The sequence below is a fragment of the Empidonax traillii genome, unplaced genomic scaffold (genome assembly GCF_003031625.1).
Source record: "Empidonax traillii isolate 1590-97213 ecotype Southwest subspecies unplaced genomic scaffold, ASM303162v1 scaffold685:size505991, whole genome shotgun sequence".
Classification (NCBI taxonomy): domain Eukaryota; kingdom Metazoa; phylum Chordata; class Aves; order Passeriformes; family Tyrannidae; genus Empidonax; species Empidonax traillii.
This window is the reverse complement of record NW_020955878.1, coordinates 26701-41280: the sequence shown is the minus strand read 5'-3', so window position 1 is coordinate 41280 and position 14580 is coordinate 26701. Positions and strand designations below refer to the sequence as shown.

At 45.5% G+C, this 14580-nt stretch overlaps 1 protein-coding gene and 1 long non-coding RNA gene across 2 annotated transcripts; both read right to left on the bottom strand.

Moving 5' to 3' along the window:
- Positions 1 to 2393: 2393 nt before the first annotated feature.
- Positions 2394 to 13043, bottom strand: LOC114065652. Its single transcript, XR_003573015.1, has 3 exons — positions 12876 to 13043; positions 2679 to 2690; positions 2394 to 2404 (listed from the first exon to the last, which is right to left on the bottom strand). It is a non-coding gene; the product is annotated as an uncharacterized LOC114065652 (long non-coding RNA).
- On the bottom strand, positions 3937 to 12246 carry LOC114065651 (ubiquitin carboxyl-terminal hydrolase 42-like). Its single transcript, XM_027899710.1, has 11 exons — positions 12064 to 12246; positions 11386 to 11586; positions 8275 to 8385; positions 8092 to 8194; positions 7876 to 7943; positions 7661 to 7731; positions 6785 to 6867; positions 6433 to 6544; positions 6055 to 6195; positions 5753 to 5853; positions 3937 to 4994 (listed from the first exon to the last, which is right to left on the bottom strand). Exons 1-11 carry the CDS (start codon positions 12227 to 12229, stop codon positions 4490 to 4492), a joined length of 1662 nt encoding a protein of 553 aa, XP_027755511.1. The 5' UTR covers positions 12230 to 12246; the 3' UTR covers positions 3937 to 4489.
- Positions 13044 to 14580: the final 1537 nt, after the last annotated feature.

Here is a 14580-nt window from a genome sequence, read left to right as displayed (position 1 = left end):
AATTGCAGGCCATGAAGAAAATATTTTAGGATACAATATCTTTAAAGGAAAAGTTTGGCAGTTGGTTAATGAGAATGTTTGATCATTCAGGCCTGCAAAAACTCCAAATTGTAAATTTTCTGGAGAGAATATGAAAATTACTGCATTAAAAATTGCTCCAGTCTTACCCATTTCTGTTGTGGATAATATCAAAGGTCCTTATTTCCCCTGCATCCAGAGAAAGGATAAATGAACTAATTAGGGATTTAGAGCACAGAGGTATTTAGGGCACACTCCCTATGCAATTCTCCTGTCTGCTCCTGGATTTTCTATAATAGCAAAACTGTTCTATGCATTATGAGGGAAAAAAGACCTGGGAGTGGCTTGATAGTCATGAACAGGCTTTGCACATGCTAACAGAGAACTTAAAAATATATCAATCACTTCAGCCAGTTTACCCCCGTGTTGTATTAAATACGAGGATGACCATGTAAATAAAACTGGGAACTTAGATGATGATGGCCTAAATTCAGCTTTATTCTCTTCATCCAGAATATTACATTGTCTTCACACAGCTGCACACACACACTGTCTCTTAGAATCTTACATACTAACATTATTCTTAGCTCTCTTATCTATATTTACCTTCACATATGATGGGATGTTCACCTCTTATTTACATTCTTTCTCCCATGGTCAGGACTGGCACCTTTTACCAAGATCTCTATGGACCCTGCTTTTCTTTCAGGGGAAAGGCCTTAGGGTGTCTAGATCAAAATCCTCTTCCTCTACATCCCTCAAAAGGGGCACGGCGGACCCACCGCCTACACCGACACCCCCGTGATCCTATAATAGTTGAATGGGGTTTTGCTGAACGTGGGACTTGCTACAATATATTCCAGGAAAGCCCTCATGGACCTGAACGACCATTAGGGTTCAGTTCCACAGCATCAAAAGATACTGAAAAAAGATACATGGACTGGGAAAAGGTATTATTATCTCTGACCCAACTCTTAAAGAAGTAGAAAAATATCACCATTATAATCTGTGCAAATCCAAGGCCCTTTTAACCTGTTAGCGGGTGTTAAGAAGGGCAGTGCTCCACCAGATGGGATTGCACAAAGGCCAGCAGTACACAGATGGTGTGCATATGTCTCAAGAGTCATGGATTGGATGGATATAACTGAAGGGCTGGGAGAACCTACCAAATTACAGGTAGCTGTGATCCCAGATATGCTGGCTTTGCAACAGCCATATAAGCCTACTCCTGTACTTGATGCTCTGCATTTACATCAGACTGAAGTAAAAGATGTGTTTTACTGATGCCTCAGCCAAACACAGAGATGGTAAATTGAAGTATAGAGCAGTTGCTCTTAACATTCAGACAGGAATTGAAGTAGCAGAAGAAGGAATGGGAAGGGCATAGGTGGGAGAGTTAAAAGCTGAATTGCTGGCAGTAAAAGAGAAAACAAATACAAAATATGTTGATTCTTATGCAGTCTCGGCTGGTGCCACACAGTGGCTGTGTCAGTGGAAAGCATTAGGTTGACAAGTAAATGGAAAGGAGGTTTGGCAGAAGGAAGACTGGAAGTGGTTATTGTTACAGGCTCAATCCCGACCAATCCACATAGGATGGGTCAAAGCTCATGCCAATGATCAAGCCTTACAGACTTATTGGAACAAGAAGGTGGATCAGATCACAAAAATTAAGAAGATAAAAATTGATCAGTTGGAAGATCCTCAACATTGCTATTGATTAGGCAACTGGTTACACCGTGAACTGGAGCATACTGGATGGGAGGGTTTGTTTCTTGCAGAACAAAGTAGAGGCTGGCCCTTGTCACATGAAAAGGAAAGATTTTCCTGAACCCTAATGTTTGTCAAAACCCTTGAAAGACTTACACCAACAATTCATGGAATAACACTCTTTATTAATAAAATTGCGACAGGTTAAGTTTCAAGGATTGCTGATGATACTATCTGACTGCAAAAATGTATTCAAAGCAATATACAGACAACCTCTAATCCCTGACATAAGATGGCTAGAGAAGATCATTCAGCACGTGCAGAGTGTGGTTCCTTTACCCAATGGGCCCCTACGGGGAGAGAGACAGTTTCAGCCTGTTGACTGATCCCACAAGTTCCGATGGAGTTTTCCCTAAATGCTCCCAGTTTTTAACTCACTTTTATGCTGGTTTTTTAAGCTGTGATTTTAGTCATGCGTCTTACTCAGTGAGGGGTGGTTGTACCTTGGGGACAGGTATCTCAGTGCAGTACCTGAGATAACCTTGAAATGGGGACACCCATCAGTCCAAGGAGAGGGATTTTGCCACAGCTGTGGATTCAACAGCAGGACATCTTCCTTTATGTCCCTTGGTTTTCAGCTGCTGTGCAGCTGATCAGTTGGAAAGTACCACTAAGTTCCCTCCCCTGCAAAGGTTTTGACAGATCCGTGGTGTCTTCACTCAACTCCACCCTCCATTTAGTCACCCTTAGATTGTATTGTGGGGGGAAGGTTGGGTATGCTGACTGTGTTCCATCCAGGGAGTAGCAACATATTTTCCCCTATAATTTCTGTACTATTGTCTTTTTACCCCCAGTCACTTTCCCACAGCCCTTAACCAGAAAATGTATAGAGACATCCTCGCACAATGTTACCGGTGACAGTTAAGACTTGTACAAAATCAGCCATACCAGACACAACCAGCCTTCTTTTCAAGCTCCAAAGCAGCATTTTTAGGACCCAGGCAGTCATTTTTAGGGTCCAAGTCACACCTTGAGTGTCCAAACCTCCATCGGGATAGTCCAAAGTCCTCTTTTAGGGACCAAAGCATCATCATTAGAGCCCTAAGCCTTGCTTCTAGCCTTGAAAGTCTCCTTTTTATGGTCCAAAGCCCTATTTCAGGGTACAAACTTCTCACTTAGGGCTCAAAGCTTCATGTCCACAGCCCCACTGTGGGCAGGCAACCAGCTGGCAGAGCTGTCCAAGTTTCTTTCTGACTTCTCTCTTAGGGCTTTCTTGTTAGAGGCAGCACTCAGAGGGATAGGATAGCCTGTTGGTTCCCTTTGTGCAACTTGGTCTCTGCTAGGGACAGTTTTGAAACTTCCTGCATTCCTCTTCTTCCTCTCTGGCATTGCAGAAGTCAGATGCTCTGCTCCTCCCTCATCCAGGTTGACAATCTGCCCTTTTCTCCACTGTGGCAGCATGAGACCCGTGGCCTAAGTACCACTCCTCCTTTGGTGTCATTTGCCAATTTGCTGAATATTCTCTCTGCCCCAGCATGCAGACCATTAGTTAAGAAAGACATTAAACAGGATCAGTCTCTGACCCCTGGGACACACTGCTTGTTCCTGGCTCCAGACGAGGCTTGGTGCTGCTGAGCAGAACCCTTGGGGTCCAACTATCAGCCCTTTTCAATCAGTGTTGACTCATCCAAGCCATGTCCCTTTGAGTGACTTGAAATCCATATTTAAAAATAGGAGATGGCCAGATGGACACATGCAAGGACACAGCTTTCAAAATCCCATCATGCACAACATCCCACAGTGGGTATTTCCACTAATTGCCCCAAAACCTAAAAAGAAAGATTATTCATGCAAGGTCATGTCATGACCTACATGGTCAGAGATGCGATGTTTGTTTTGAATTCTTGTCAGGCTGAACAAAGACACTGGGCTACATGCCAGGGAAGTCTTTATGTTTTATTGTACAGCCACCATAACTCCAGGAACCAGCCTAATATTTAGATTAAAAAGGTGTGGGCTAATAAGCCCTTAAATTATTATAACACACTTCTACAAGAGTGGAGTCAAACAAGCCCTTAGATTGGGTACAATACACTTTAAGTTCTCAACTCCCACAAGAAGCTCCTCAAAGGTGCCGGCTCACAAGCAACAAGACACTTCCACAAGCTCCCCACTCCCAAAACAAACTTCAACATGGAGCACAGGGTAAAATATCATAGCTGTGCTTTGCTCACGCAAAGCCAGAGAGGAGAGAAATAAAGATAGAAAAGGGAGAGAGAGAACAAAGAATATCACCAGTCTGTAGATCCCACGCTGGTCCTGCCAGGTGGGTCTGGAGCTGAGGTTGCGAGACAAAGAGAAAGAGAGGAAAAAGAGCTGGGGGGCTCAATCCACTTCCTTTCCTAGTTAACCTGGTGCAGCCTCTTACGTAAACTAGATTTATTTTGCTGTTGTGTTCCACATGCACAGCCAGCCCTTTTAGCACTCCTCCTGCAAGTTAGTTGGGGATGGAACAGCAAGAGTCTCAAGGTGGAGCAGGAAGTTGGCTCAGAACATGATGCCCCTGCTCTGCAGGACCCTCTCCACCAGTTACTTTTCCTGTTGTAACAGAATGTTTAAGGCAAAACATGCTTAGGCCTGGTCCTCCACAGGCCAATAACGGGGTTTAATTCTGGCTTTGGCTTTTCTGCCTCTTCATTCCAATCGAGTGTTGATTTTGTTCATGCTGTGCTGCTCCCTCATCCAGGCTGACAGTCTGGCCTCATCATACTGTGTTTGTCTGACATGCATCTCTGTGATGCTCAAACCTCCTCATTGATTGATGAGAGTTTGTAATCTCCACAACCTGGCTCCAGAGATCATAGCCCTGCCATGCGGATCTCCGTATTGGCAGGCTTTGCACCCAAGCAGCGCTGGGTGCAGGTGTCCACTGGCAAAGCCAGTTGGAGAGCCCTGGAGCTGTGTTATCCCTGGCAGTGTGGTTACAGCCTAAAGAACTAGTTCTCTTCCTCCTCCCTGTTGAGTTGTCGTAGTCAGTGCTGTTCATGAACCAGCTGCAGAGATCATTGCCGCACGGTGGGGATCTGCTCTGGGCCCTCTCCCTGGCACTGTTCCTCTGGCTGTGTGTCACCTTAATCCTACCAGGCAGAGCTTGTGGTCCTGCAGAACCTGCCTGCTTACTGCTGCCCCTCATCTGGCTGAGGATGGAATGGGCATATGACGGTGCTGGTGAGGAAGCTGCCATTTCTCCCATTTTCAAATTGGAGCACCTGGAGGAACAAAGAGTGATCTCTGTTTACTGCATTCCTTGTAGACTCTTCTGGGATTTAGTCATTTTCTTGGAGCAACAGAGAGAAGAATTCACCAAGGTCACCAATGGGACATTTAACTGGGATCTTCTCACCAGGTCTGCCCTTGTCTTTACACCCACTATGGCCTCCATTTCACAGAATCCTAGAATCTAGTTGGAAGGAATATTACGGATCAACTAGTTCCAACATGGGCAAGAGCACCTTCCACTGACACGGGCAGGGACACCTTCCACCAGCCCAGGTTGCTCCAAGCCCTGTCCAACGTGGCCTTGAACACTTCCAGGGATGGGGCAGCCACAGCTTCTCTGGGCAACCTGTGCCAGGGCCTCACCACCCTCACAGGGAAAAATTTCTTTCTAATATCTAATCTAAATCTTCCCTCTTTGCTTTAAAATCATTGTCCCTCATCCCATTACTACGCTCCTTGATAAAGAGTCCCTACTCATGTTTCCTGAAGGCCCCCTTTAAGTGTTCTTCTCTACATGAGCCAGCTTCAGAGAGTAGACAAGTGGCAGTATATACAGGGCAGCACCCTACAGCCTGGAGGTGAAGCAAGGGAAGAGAAGGAATGGTGTGGGATAGTTCAAAATTGACAGCACTGAAGAATGCAAGGAGGAGTTCTCTCCTATTACAGAAGCACCCAGGAGGATGAGAAGACAAACAGCAAAGCCAGGAAAAGGAAACGTATTCTGAACCCATGTGACACTGGTTATTACCTGGCATAGAACAGCAAGTATGCTTGCTGCCCCAGAACTGTATGGGTGTCACAACTATCCACAGACTCATCGTCCATCTTGTACCACAGTCCATTGCTGGCCTGCAAAGAAAGGCATCCAACTGGAGAGGAACTTCCACACCACCACAGGCAGAAAACCACAGAATCAAGAGTACACTAAAACAAATCCAATCCAGTCCCAAAGGAGACCTTCTCCCCCAAAACCCTGGCTGCCAGTAACACTGCTGGGAAAGTTTGTCTTCCCCAGCACACATTTTTCCTTGTCAGGAGGAATGTCTTTACCTTTGTGTAGCAGAAAAAGTGTCCTTCAAGACAGGTGTCACCACTGTGCACCACGATGGCATATAAAGAGCAGAGGAGGGGTTCTCCAGCTGTGTCAGACATGTATGGCCGAAGATCCAAGTACTCAGGATAGTCCACAAACTACAGAGAGACCAAGAGGGCTCAGAAATGATCCTAAGCTACCACATGAAATAGCCTTCGATATGTAATGGTTTGGGTGGCAGGAAACTGTTCTCTGTCAGAGCAAAGTCCAGGCTGGTCTTCCCACAGGAATTCTCCTCTCCCCGGAAGGGAACATAAAGAACTCAACAAGAACAGCTTGTGACAGAGTGTACTGCTTTGGGGAATCTTCTGCTGCAGGAAGAGAAAGTTGCACACCTTGCTGATCTTCTTGCCAGTCCATTGGTCAGCCCTTTCCAGACACAACGTGAGGACTCTGGGTGCTTGATGGATTGTGATCCTCTTGGAGGCAGCAACCTTCTTCTTACACCTTGAAACCAAGCACAGAGCCAAGTGCTGAAATGCATCTGATCTTCCCCCAAGAAGACCAGACAACCTTTCCTGTCTCAGTCATCCTTACGCTATTTTAAGGCTGTTCCGAGCCACATTAAAAAAGCTGTGTCTCATTGTTGTGCATTAAACCTCCATGAGAAGATGACTTCTGTTCGATGACATTCAGCCACCCCTCATGCAGGATCTGGTGATATTATGTTGTTAGGAATCATCTTACTTGCGACATTTGAAGCATTCTTTCAGATCCAGCTCCCTGGGTGTCACACAGTCCTCCAGAACTGTGGTGAGGGATGAGGCTGCCTGGAGGAGTGAGAAAGGAGCTGCTGAGCTGTGGGAAAAGCCCTCACCCAAACACTTCCCATGAGCTGACAAGAAGACTCAGGCAGCTGACACTGAGGATACCCATTGTGAACCTGCAGGCATTGTCTGGAAGGAGGCAAAAAAAGAGGGTGTGTGTGGGATCTGGTTACAGGATGGGTGCTAGCAAAGCGTCCTGGGAGTTGTAGTTTTTAAAGACTCTGTCACACAGGCGCAGTTAAATGCTTGTATAGGATTGGCTGATAAGGTCACGTGTTGTGACGTGTCAGCATTCGAAACCACACTCTAAACCTTTTTCTCTTTCACTACAGCATGCATTCCTTACGCACCATATTGGTGTCTGTCTCTGCTCCCAATGACCCACTGCTTATTACATTAATATAACTGCTACAGGTGTGATGCTGAATATTTCCCTCATGTTCCAGGGGCTCCCAGAGCCATCAAGAGTTCCCTCCCTGTGTCATCACTCAGTTCAGCTACTGATGTCATGCGGTACTGAAAACAATCCAACCCCATCAGTCTGCAAGCCAGAAGGGTGTTGAGGGGCGGGCAAAGGGAAGGAGGAGGAAAGTATGTCAAGGATGCAGAGGGGATAATGCTGCTTGTCCAGCCTAAAGCCAGAACCACAGGGACACCAGTGTCATGGCCTCTGCAGGACCCGCTCACCACCAAGCTCCCTTGTGCCTGCAGTGTAGGTTTTTAAGACAAATACTTTGGTTCTGGAAAGCTATAGGGGCCTAGAGGCATACTGAAGCACAATTGCAAGCCCTCTTACTCTGATATCCAAAGAGACATCCAGAAAGGCCTTGTAGGAATCACTAACTGCTTGGCAGTTCAAGCATGTGACTGGAAAGAAAATCAAAATGCTGGGTTAAGTGACCATGCCAGTATATGTTTAGGTTACCTACGACCTGGTCCCAGGACCAGCTATTTGTCACGGGCAGAAAGAAGGGCACAGACAATGTGAAAGGAATAGTTGTGGAAACATACCTCTGGATCTCATAAAGCCCCCAAATATCTGATGTACGATGGTAGTTTCTTGTGAAGAGATGTCCGTGCTGGAAATAAAAATAAATGGCAAGGAAGAGAGTTACCTCCTCTAAGAGTCCAAGTTGAAGGCCCTGGACATCAGTTTTCCTTGATGGGAGCACATCAAGGAGCCCAGCAGGTTCGGGAACAGTGAGAAAGTAATTTGCTTGTGCTTACTCGCTGCTGCCACTCAGACAAGCTCTCTGCATGGCACTGAGAGCACAGCGTAAGAATTCATAGGCGTTTTCCTGCCTGCCATACTCAAACTCTTCTCCTATGACTAAGAAAGAAGAAGTTAGTAGCTCTACCCTAAAGGGAAGAGAAAGAAGAAAATCTGTTGAAGCACCTAAAACAACTTACATTTGAGGTCCCTGAGAACAGCCCCAGGCAGGATGGCACTGGCTGAGGAATGCAGGACCTTCCTAATGTGTACTTCCATGATGCACATCATGCAGAAGCCTTGCTGTTGACCTGAAGAGGTAAAGAGAGGGGGAAGGAGGGAGGGAGGGAAGGAGAGAGGGAAGCTTCTCAGGTTAGCAAAACATCCCTAGTGATGGGAAATCTAATGGAGACCTTGAAGTTCTGAGAACAGTCCCACTTCTTGCAGCGTTTTGGGTTTCAGGGGGACTGCCAGAAGAGCATTCTGTGAAACGAAGTCTCCAGGACTCTGTTGCACATGTGCACTGAAGGGCCTTGTCGGGATTGGTTGTTAAGGTTGCAGGTGTGACGTGTCCCTGTTTGAACCCCGCACTCAAACCCTCGTGTCATTGAATCAACGGGTTCAGTCACGGGTTAATCTGGTTAAACTGGTTAAACTGGTGTCTGCATCTGTGCCTTGACTTATATTATATTATAATTTCCTACAAATGATGCCCGAACAGGAATCAAAGACTTGCCCTGTATCAGGGAGGAACGCGGTAGCGTTCAGACTTGGCTTGTTTTAAAGCTGAGGAATGTTCTCCGAAGAAAAACAATCAGAGTTGAGAGAGCAGCGGTGAGAGCAGCGGGGGCCGCGGCGCGGCAGGGGGAGCGCAGCGGAACGGCAGAGCCACGCAAGGGCCGAGCCGGGGCCGAGGCAGCTCCAGGACCTCGACAGGATTGGGTCCTGATGCCCGAAGCAGGGAGAGTCCTGTAACTCAACCGGACCTGCAGCGCTCAACAGTTACAGTGCTGCCAACACAGCTTTCTCAGCAACATGGTAAAGCTGCCGAAACTGCAGCTGCTAAACTAGCAAACCTTCATTGCCCCCCCCAAACTAACTTATTGTTGAAAGTTTTAAATTCATTTACATAGATTAAGTTGATATAATAATTTTGTTCCAGTACCGTGTTTAAAAGATTTTAGCATCTCCATAACTTGTTAATTAATGCATTCAAATATTCTGTTATCCCAAAAAGGTGTGTAAATGTCAGCAAATGCAAAAGTAGCTGCTTGTGAATCCTAACTACCTAAGAGATTGAGTTAAAACAGATTATGATTGTTCTAACCAATGTCATCTGAGAAACAGGACTGCAAACACTCCAAAAGGAATCTCATACACTTAACCATGAAACTGTCTACAATAGAGAAGATTGCACAACAAAAGATCACCCCTCAACCTTCAACTTTGAGGTAAAAAGACAATTTAGCATAAAATGACTTATTGCTGTTACCTCAATTTATTAACTGACTTGAACTATTCCTAGACATGACTAGAGAAAAACTGCATATTTGCCTAACCCTCACATTTATTTCTGCTCATTCTCCACTTAAGACTGTCTAAACTGTTATTACCACGTTTGCCAAGTTTGTTATTAAAGACAAAAGGCAGCAACCAAGAGTGGATGAACAAGAACTGAAAAGTAACTATATCCCAGACACCAGAAACAACGCAGATTGATCTCTTACCGAAGACACTGGATTTCAAGCTGTGTTAACAGACTGTAATAGTGACTCATCTATGTATCTTTGAGTTCATTGACTTTTGGTTTTCTAGACAAGGCTCAATCATGGAGCAACTACTGCCAAGAAAGCACACTGCACACCAAACATATTTCAAAACAAAAGGGGGGAGAAGAGAATATGCATGTGCATAAACGAGTGCTGGATCAGAATAGATCTCATTTAGGTTTGTTAAGCCTTATATTCCCTGTGTTAATTCCTCTTCAAAACAGGTACAGTTGTTGAACATGACTACCAGAAATGACAGACTGAGAAGCACACAGCCAATAATACTTAAAATCTAAAATGTGTGCTTAAAATGCCAAGATATAATAAAAATTCTAACTGTGAGTGAAGAGTGACTGAAGTGGCCACCTATCGAGTGAATGAAAAAATGCTGTGAGTGAGAAAAGCTATGTGGACATATATGTGTGTGGACTTAAAAATACTAATACTTCATATGCCTTGACATATCAGAGGACAGCAAAATACACACTTACCCCTAAAAATCCTTCTCCTTGAAATAAAGTTAAATTTCCTCCTGTTCTACTCAAACCCTCAGAGAAATAGATTAATACTCTACCTGGTTATACTGAGACTCTCAGAAAAATAAAAGTTGATGCTCTGTCTAGTTATATACAAGCCTTCAGAGTAATAAAGTTGTTGCTTCTACCAGCTATACACAAAGGCTTTAATAGAAAGTCTTGGACAAACCTGCTTGTTGCAAACCCAAGATTTACAAGGTAAAGCAGTTAGTAAAATTACTGTGTTAAGAAGAAATTGCTATGTAAAATAAAGTTTAAAATTCTTACCAAGTTACCCCCAAGACCTCTAGAGAAAAGTCTTAAGTAAATACTTGTTGCAAACTGCAAATCCATAAAGATAAAAACAGTTAATAAAGTTACTGTGTTAGATGAGAGATGTTATGTTAAAAATGGTTAACTAAAGGGGTTCAAAATTTCACTGTTCTGTATCTTTTTGTAATAAAAAGAGTGGAGATGTAGCGTTTCAGGGGGACTGCCAGAAGAGCATTCTGTGAAACGAAGTCTCCAGGGCTCTGTTGCACATGCGCACTGAAGGGCCTTGTCGGGATTGGTTGTTAAGGTTGCAGGTGTGACGTGTCCCTGTTTGAACCCCGCACTCAAACCCTCGTGTCATTGAATCAACGGGTTCAGTCACGGGTTAATCTGGTTAAACTGGTTAAACTGGTGTCTGCATCTGTGCCTTGACTTATATTATATTAATATTTCCTAGAACTTCTCCCAGGCTGCCAAAGTCCCGACAAGCCCAGAACATTTTAATGTTTTAGAGGGATTTAATGCTTCAGCAGAAGTTTTCTGTGCAATAAGTCAAGAGGGTTTAACTTGCAGGGACTAGAAAGAGGTGTTTTTCTGAGGATGAATGCACCTTAATAGGACAAACAGCTTCTTGGGGCTGACAAAGAAGTTTTCCTAAAGTTCTCTGCTGTTCTCCTAAATCTCATTCCAGGTTCTGTCAATCCTTGGGATTTGCCCAAGATATTTGGAAGAAGATGTTCCTAGAAGTACTCACATGACTGGCTGTGCTCATGAGAGAGCAGATAGTTGGCTAGAGGGGGTGTGTACGTCAGGCACTGCAGGATGACATTGATGTAGCAAGTATTTCCCAGGTTGAGGAGTCCCGCTCCAGGTCTCTGTCTTTGCTGCCAGTCCATGCATATCTTCTCTGGGGGAAAGAGGATCCTTTGTGGCAGAGCCATTCCCTTGGCAATGACTGTGGGGAAATGACATTTGAAAAGAGATGAGACAATATTGTTGCTCAAAAGCGTATTCAAATATTGCATTCTCTGCAAGAGCACTGAGGACGACAGCTCTAATTGCCAAGCCAGTAACATTGGGCAAAGCCTAACACCCTGTTGACATCTTCTGGGAGGGAAACAATTTTGGAAAGTAGTCTGTTTCTCTGTGTACTCTGCCAGAAGTCCAACAAACCCACTTTGATTTCTGGACCTCAGGCTACCTTCCTTTCCCTCTAGTGCCTTGGATTTTCAGGTCAAGACTCAGAGGAGCTGTTCTCTATTGCAGCCATCACCCCTCTCAGGAATAGAGGGGAAAGCTTTGGATGATGGAGTTCCAGAAAAATCTCCTCCAGAAAGATCAGATCAGCACCAATCCAATCACCTGAAGGGAAAGGAAATTATTGTAGCTCAACAAAATAATTTAGAAACCCCAAACGTGACCCATAAAGCACCTTCAGCTGTCAAAAGTGTTTTGGTGGTGCTTGTAGCTGTTGCCAAGGATGAAAAATGCTTGGAAAAAGGCAGGCACACAAGCATCAGTGGAAGGAGCTGAGATGTCCCGAAGGCCGGCTCAGGCCAACTAGCTTTTGCTGGTCCACTCCTCAGGATACTAAGCATTGGGCAGGTGAGGTCACAATCACTGGACTGATGCTGTATCTCTGCGCATTTGTGACACAAGGCCACATGGGTACATGTCCTTTTGAGGCCACAGAACCCCATGGCTGTCACAGAACAGGCATCTCTTGCAGCTAGAAGTCACTGGACCTCCCCAGGCGCTGCTGGTGAAGGTCTGTTCATCAGCCAGCAAAGTTCCTGCTTCTTCCAGGAGCTGCAGCAGCTGGATGAGTCAAAGACTGCTGAGGGCTGTGAGTCTGGTCACAGCTGGCACACTTGGAGTGATAGAGGTTTCATTTCCACTGCTTTTAAGCCCCCAAAGATCCCTTTTTAGGGGACAGAGCCTTAGTTTAGGACAACAAAGCATTCTCTGAGGGCAGAAAACCTAACTTCAAGGTTCAGGCCCTCATTTTCATTTCCAAAGGCCCATTTTTGGGGCCCACAGATCCAGTCTGAAGACCCAAAGCCCCTTTCAGAGGGTCCAAAGCCCTCTTTTACAGCTCAAAGCTTTCACTGGAGTGCCCAAAGCCCTCTCATCAGTACCAAAGCTTCATTTCTCCGTGCCAGTTCACTTTTCAGAGATCACAGTGTCGTTTGTGGCATTTCACCTGTTAACTTTTTTTCATGGCTAAAGGTTTTGTCTTTAAACACCTCCAGGGGCAGTGACTCCAGCACCTTCCTGGGCAGTCCGTTCCATTGTTTAATTACCCTTTATGTGAAGAAATTACTCCTAATGTCCAACTTAAATCTCCCCTGGCACATCTTGAGACTATGTCCTCTCATCCTGTCACTTGTTACCTGGGAGAAGAGGCAAATCCCCACCAGGCTGCAATGTCCTTTCAGATAGTTGTAGGGAGTGATAAGGTCATCCCTAACCCTCCTCTTCTCCAGGCTAAACAACCCCAGCTCCATCAGACATTGGTCTTACCCTCTAGACCCTTCCCTACTTCTATTCCGTTCTCTGGACATGCTCCAGAACTTCTATGTCCTTCTTGCAGTTAGGGGCCCAGAACTGGACACCGGGACATAGCACTCAACGTGCCTCACCTATGCCCAACATAGGGGGACAGTCACTCCCCTGGTCCTCCTGGCCACACCATTGCTGGCACCAGCAAGGTGCCATTGGACTCCCTACCCACCTGGGCACACCTGGGCTCATGTTCAGCTGCTGTCAAACCAGCACTCCCAGGCCTTTTCTGCTGGGCCACTTTCCAACCACTCTTTCCCCAGTCTGTAGCACTGCATGAGGTTGTTGTGACCTGCGGTGTTGAAATAGGAAAGGGAGGAGGCTCCAGGACTAGGGGATTTTGCCCACTGCCTGGAGGGGAAGGCGCTCCCTCCCTGCCCCCTGCCTGGTGGTCCCCAGGGAGTCCACAGAGACCACAGCAGGAGAGGACAAAGGGAGAGAGAGTTTATCGTGTTGTGTAGGGATATACATAGCTTTAGGAGGGATTGCAAAACGAGCAATCAAAAGTTCACGGGGTCTTACAAGCCCACCAATGACAGGCGAGGGTTAACAATCAACAGAAAGGAGTAAATGAAGTCCGATGAGAAAACTTCAGACTATTTCCTGGAAATTCCAAAGTAGAGATAAGGCTGCCAGTGGGATTTTGGGAAGGAGAAGGTGAGTTGGCAAAAAACTACAAAAGCCATCTTGGAAACATGGTCACTTAAACAACATTAAAAGCTCCTGTTTTTGCAACATTTGGGCTGGTTTCTTCATTTTTCCCCCCAGTCCATTTCTGACAGTACTTTTTCCATTCTATATATTGAAAGTCCATTGCCACAGTGACCTAAGGGCAGGACCCAGCACTTGGCCTTGAACCTCATGCCTTGACCTTGGCCTTGACTTTGACCTATCAATCCAGCCTGTCCAGGTCTCTCTGCATAGCCCTCCTACCCTCCAGCAGATCAACACTCCCACCCATCTTGGTGTCATCTGTGAACTTACTGAGAGTACACTCGATGCCCTCATTCAGATCATCAGTAAAGATATTAAACAGGACTGGGCCCAACACTGATCCCTGGGGATACCACTAGTGAACAGATGCCAACTGTATGCAGCAGCATTCCTGCCAACTCTCTGGGCCTGACCATCAACCAGCTCTTAACCCAGCACCTGTCCAAGTCATGGGCTACAACTTTTCCAGGAGTGCGCCACGGGAGACATAGGAAAAGTGGAAACCCCAATAGAATTTTTTAATAGAATCACAGAAACTGCACAAAAATATACTGATTTAGACCCCGAGAAAAAGGAGGATGCTACATAATTAGCACATATATTCATTGGACAATCAAATCCTGATATTAAATGGAAATTTCAAAAACCAGAGAAAGAAGAGTCCAGAACCCTA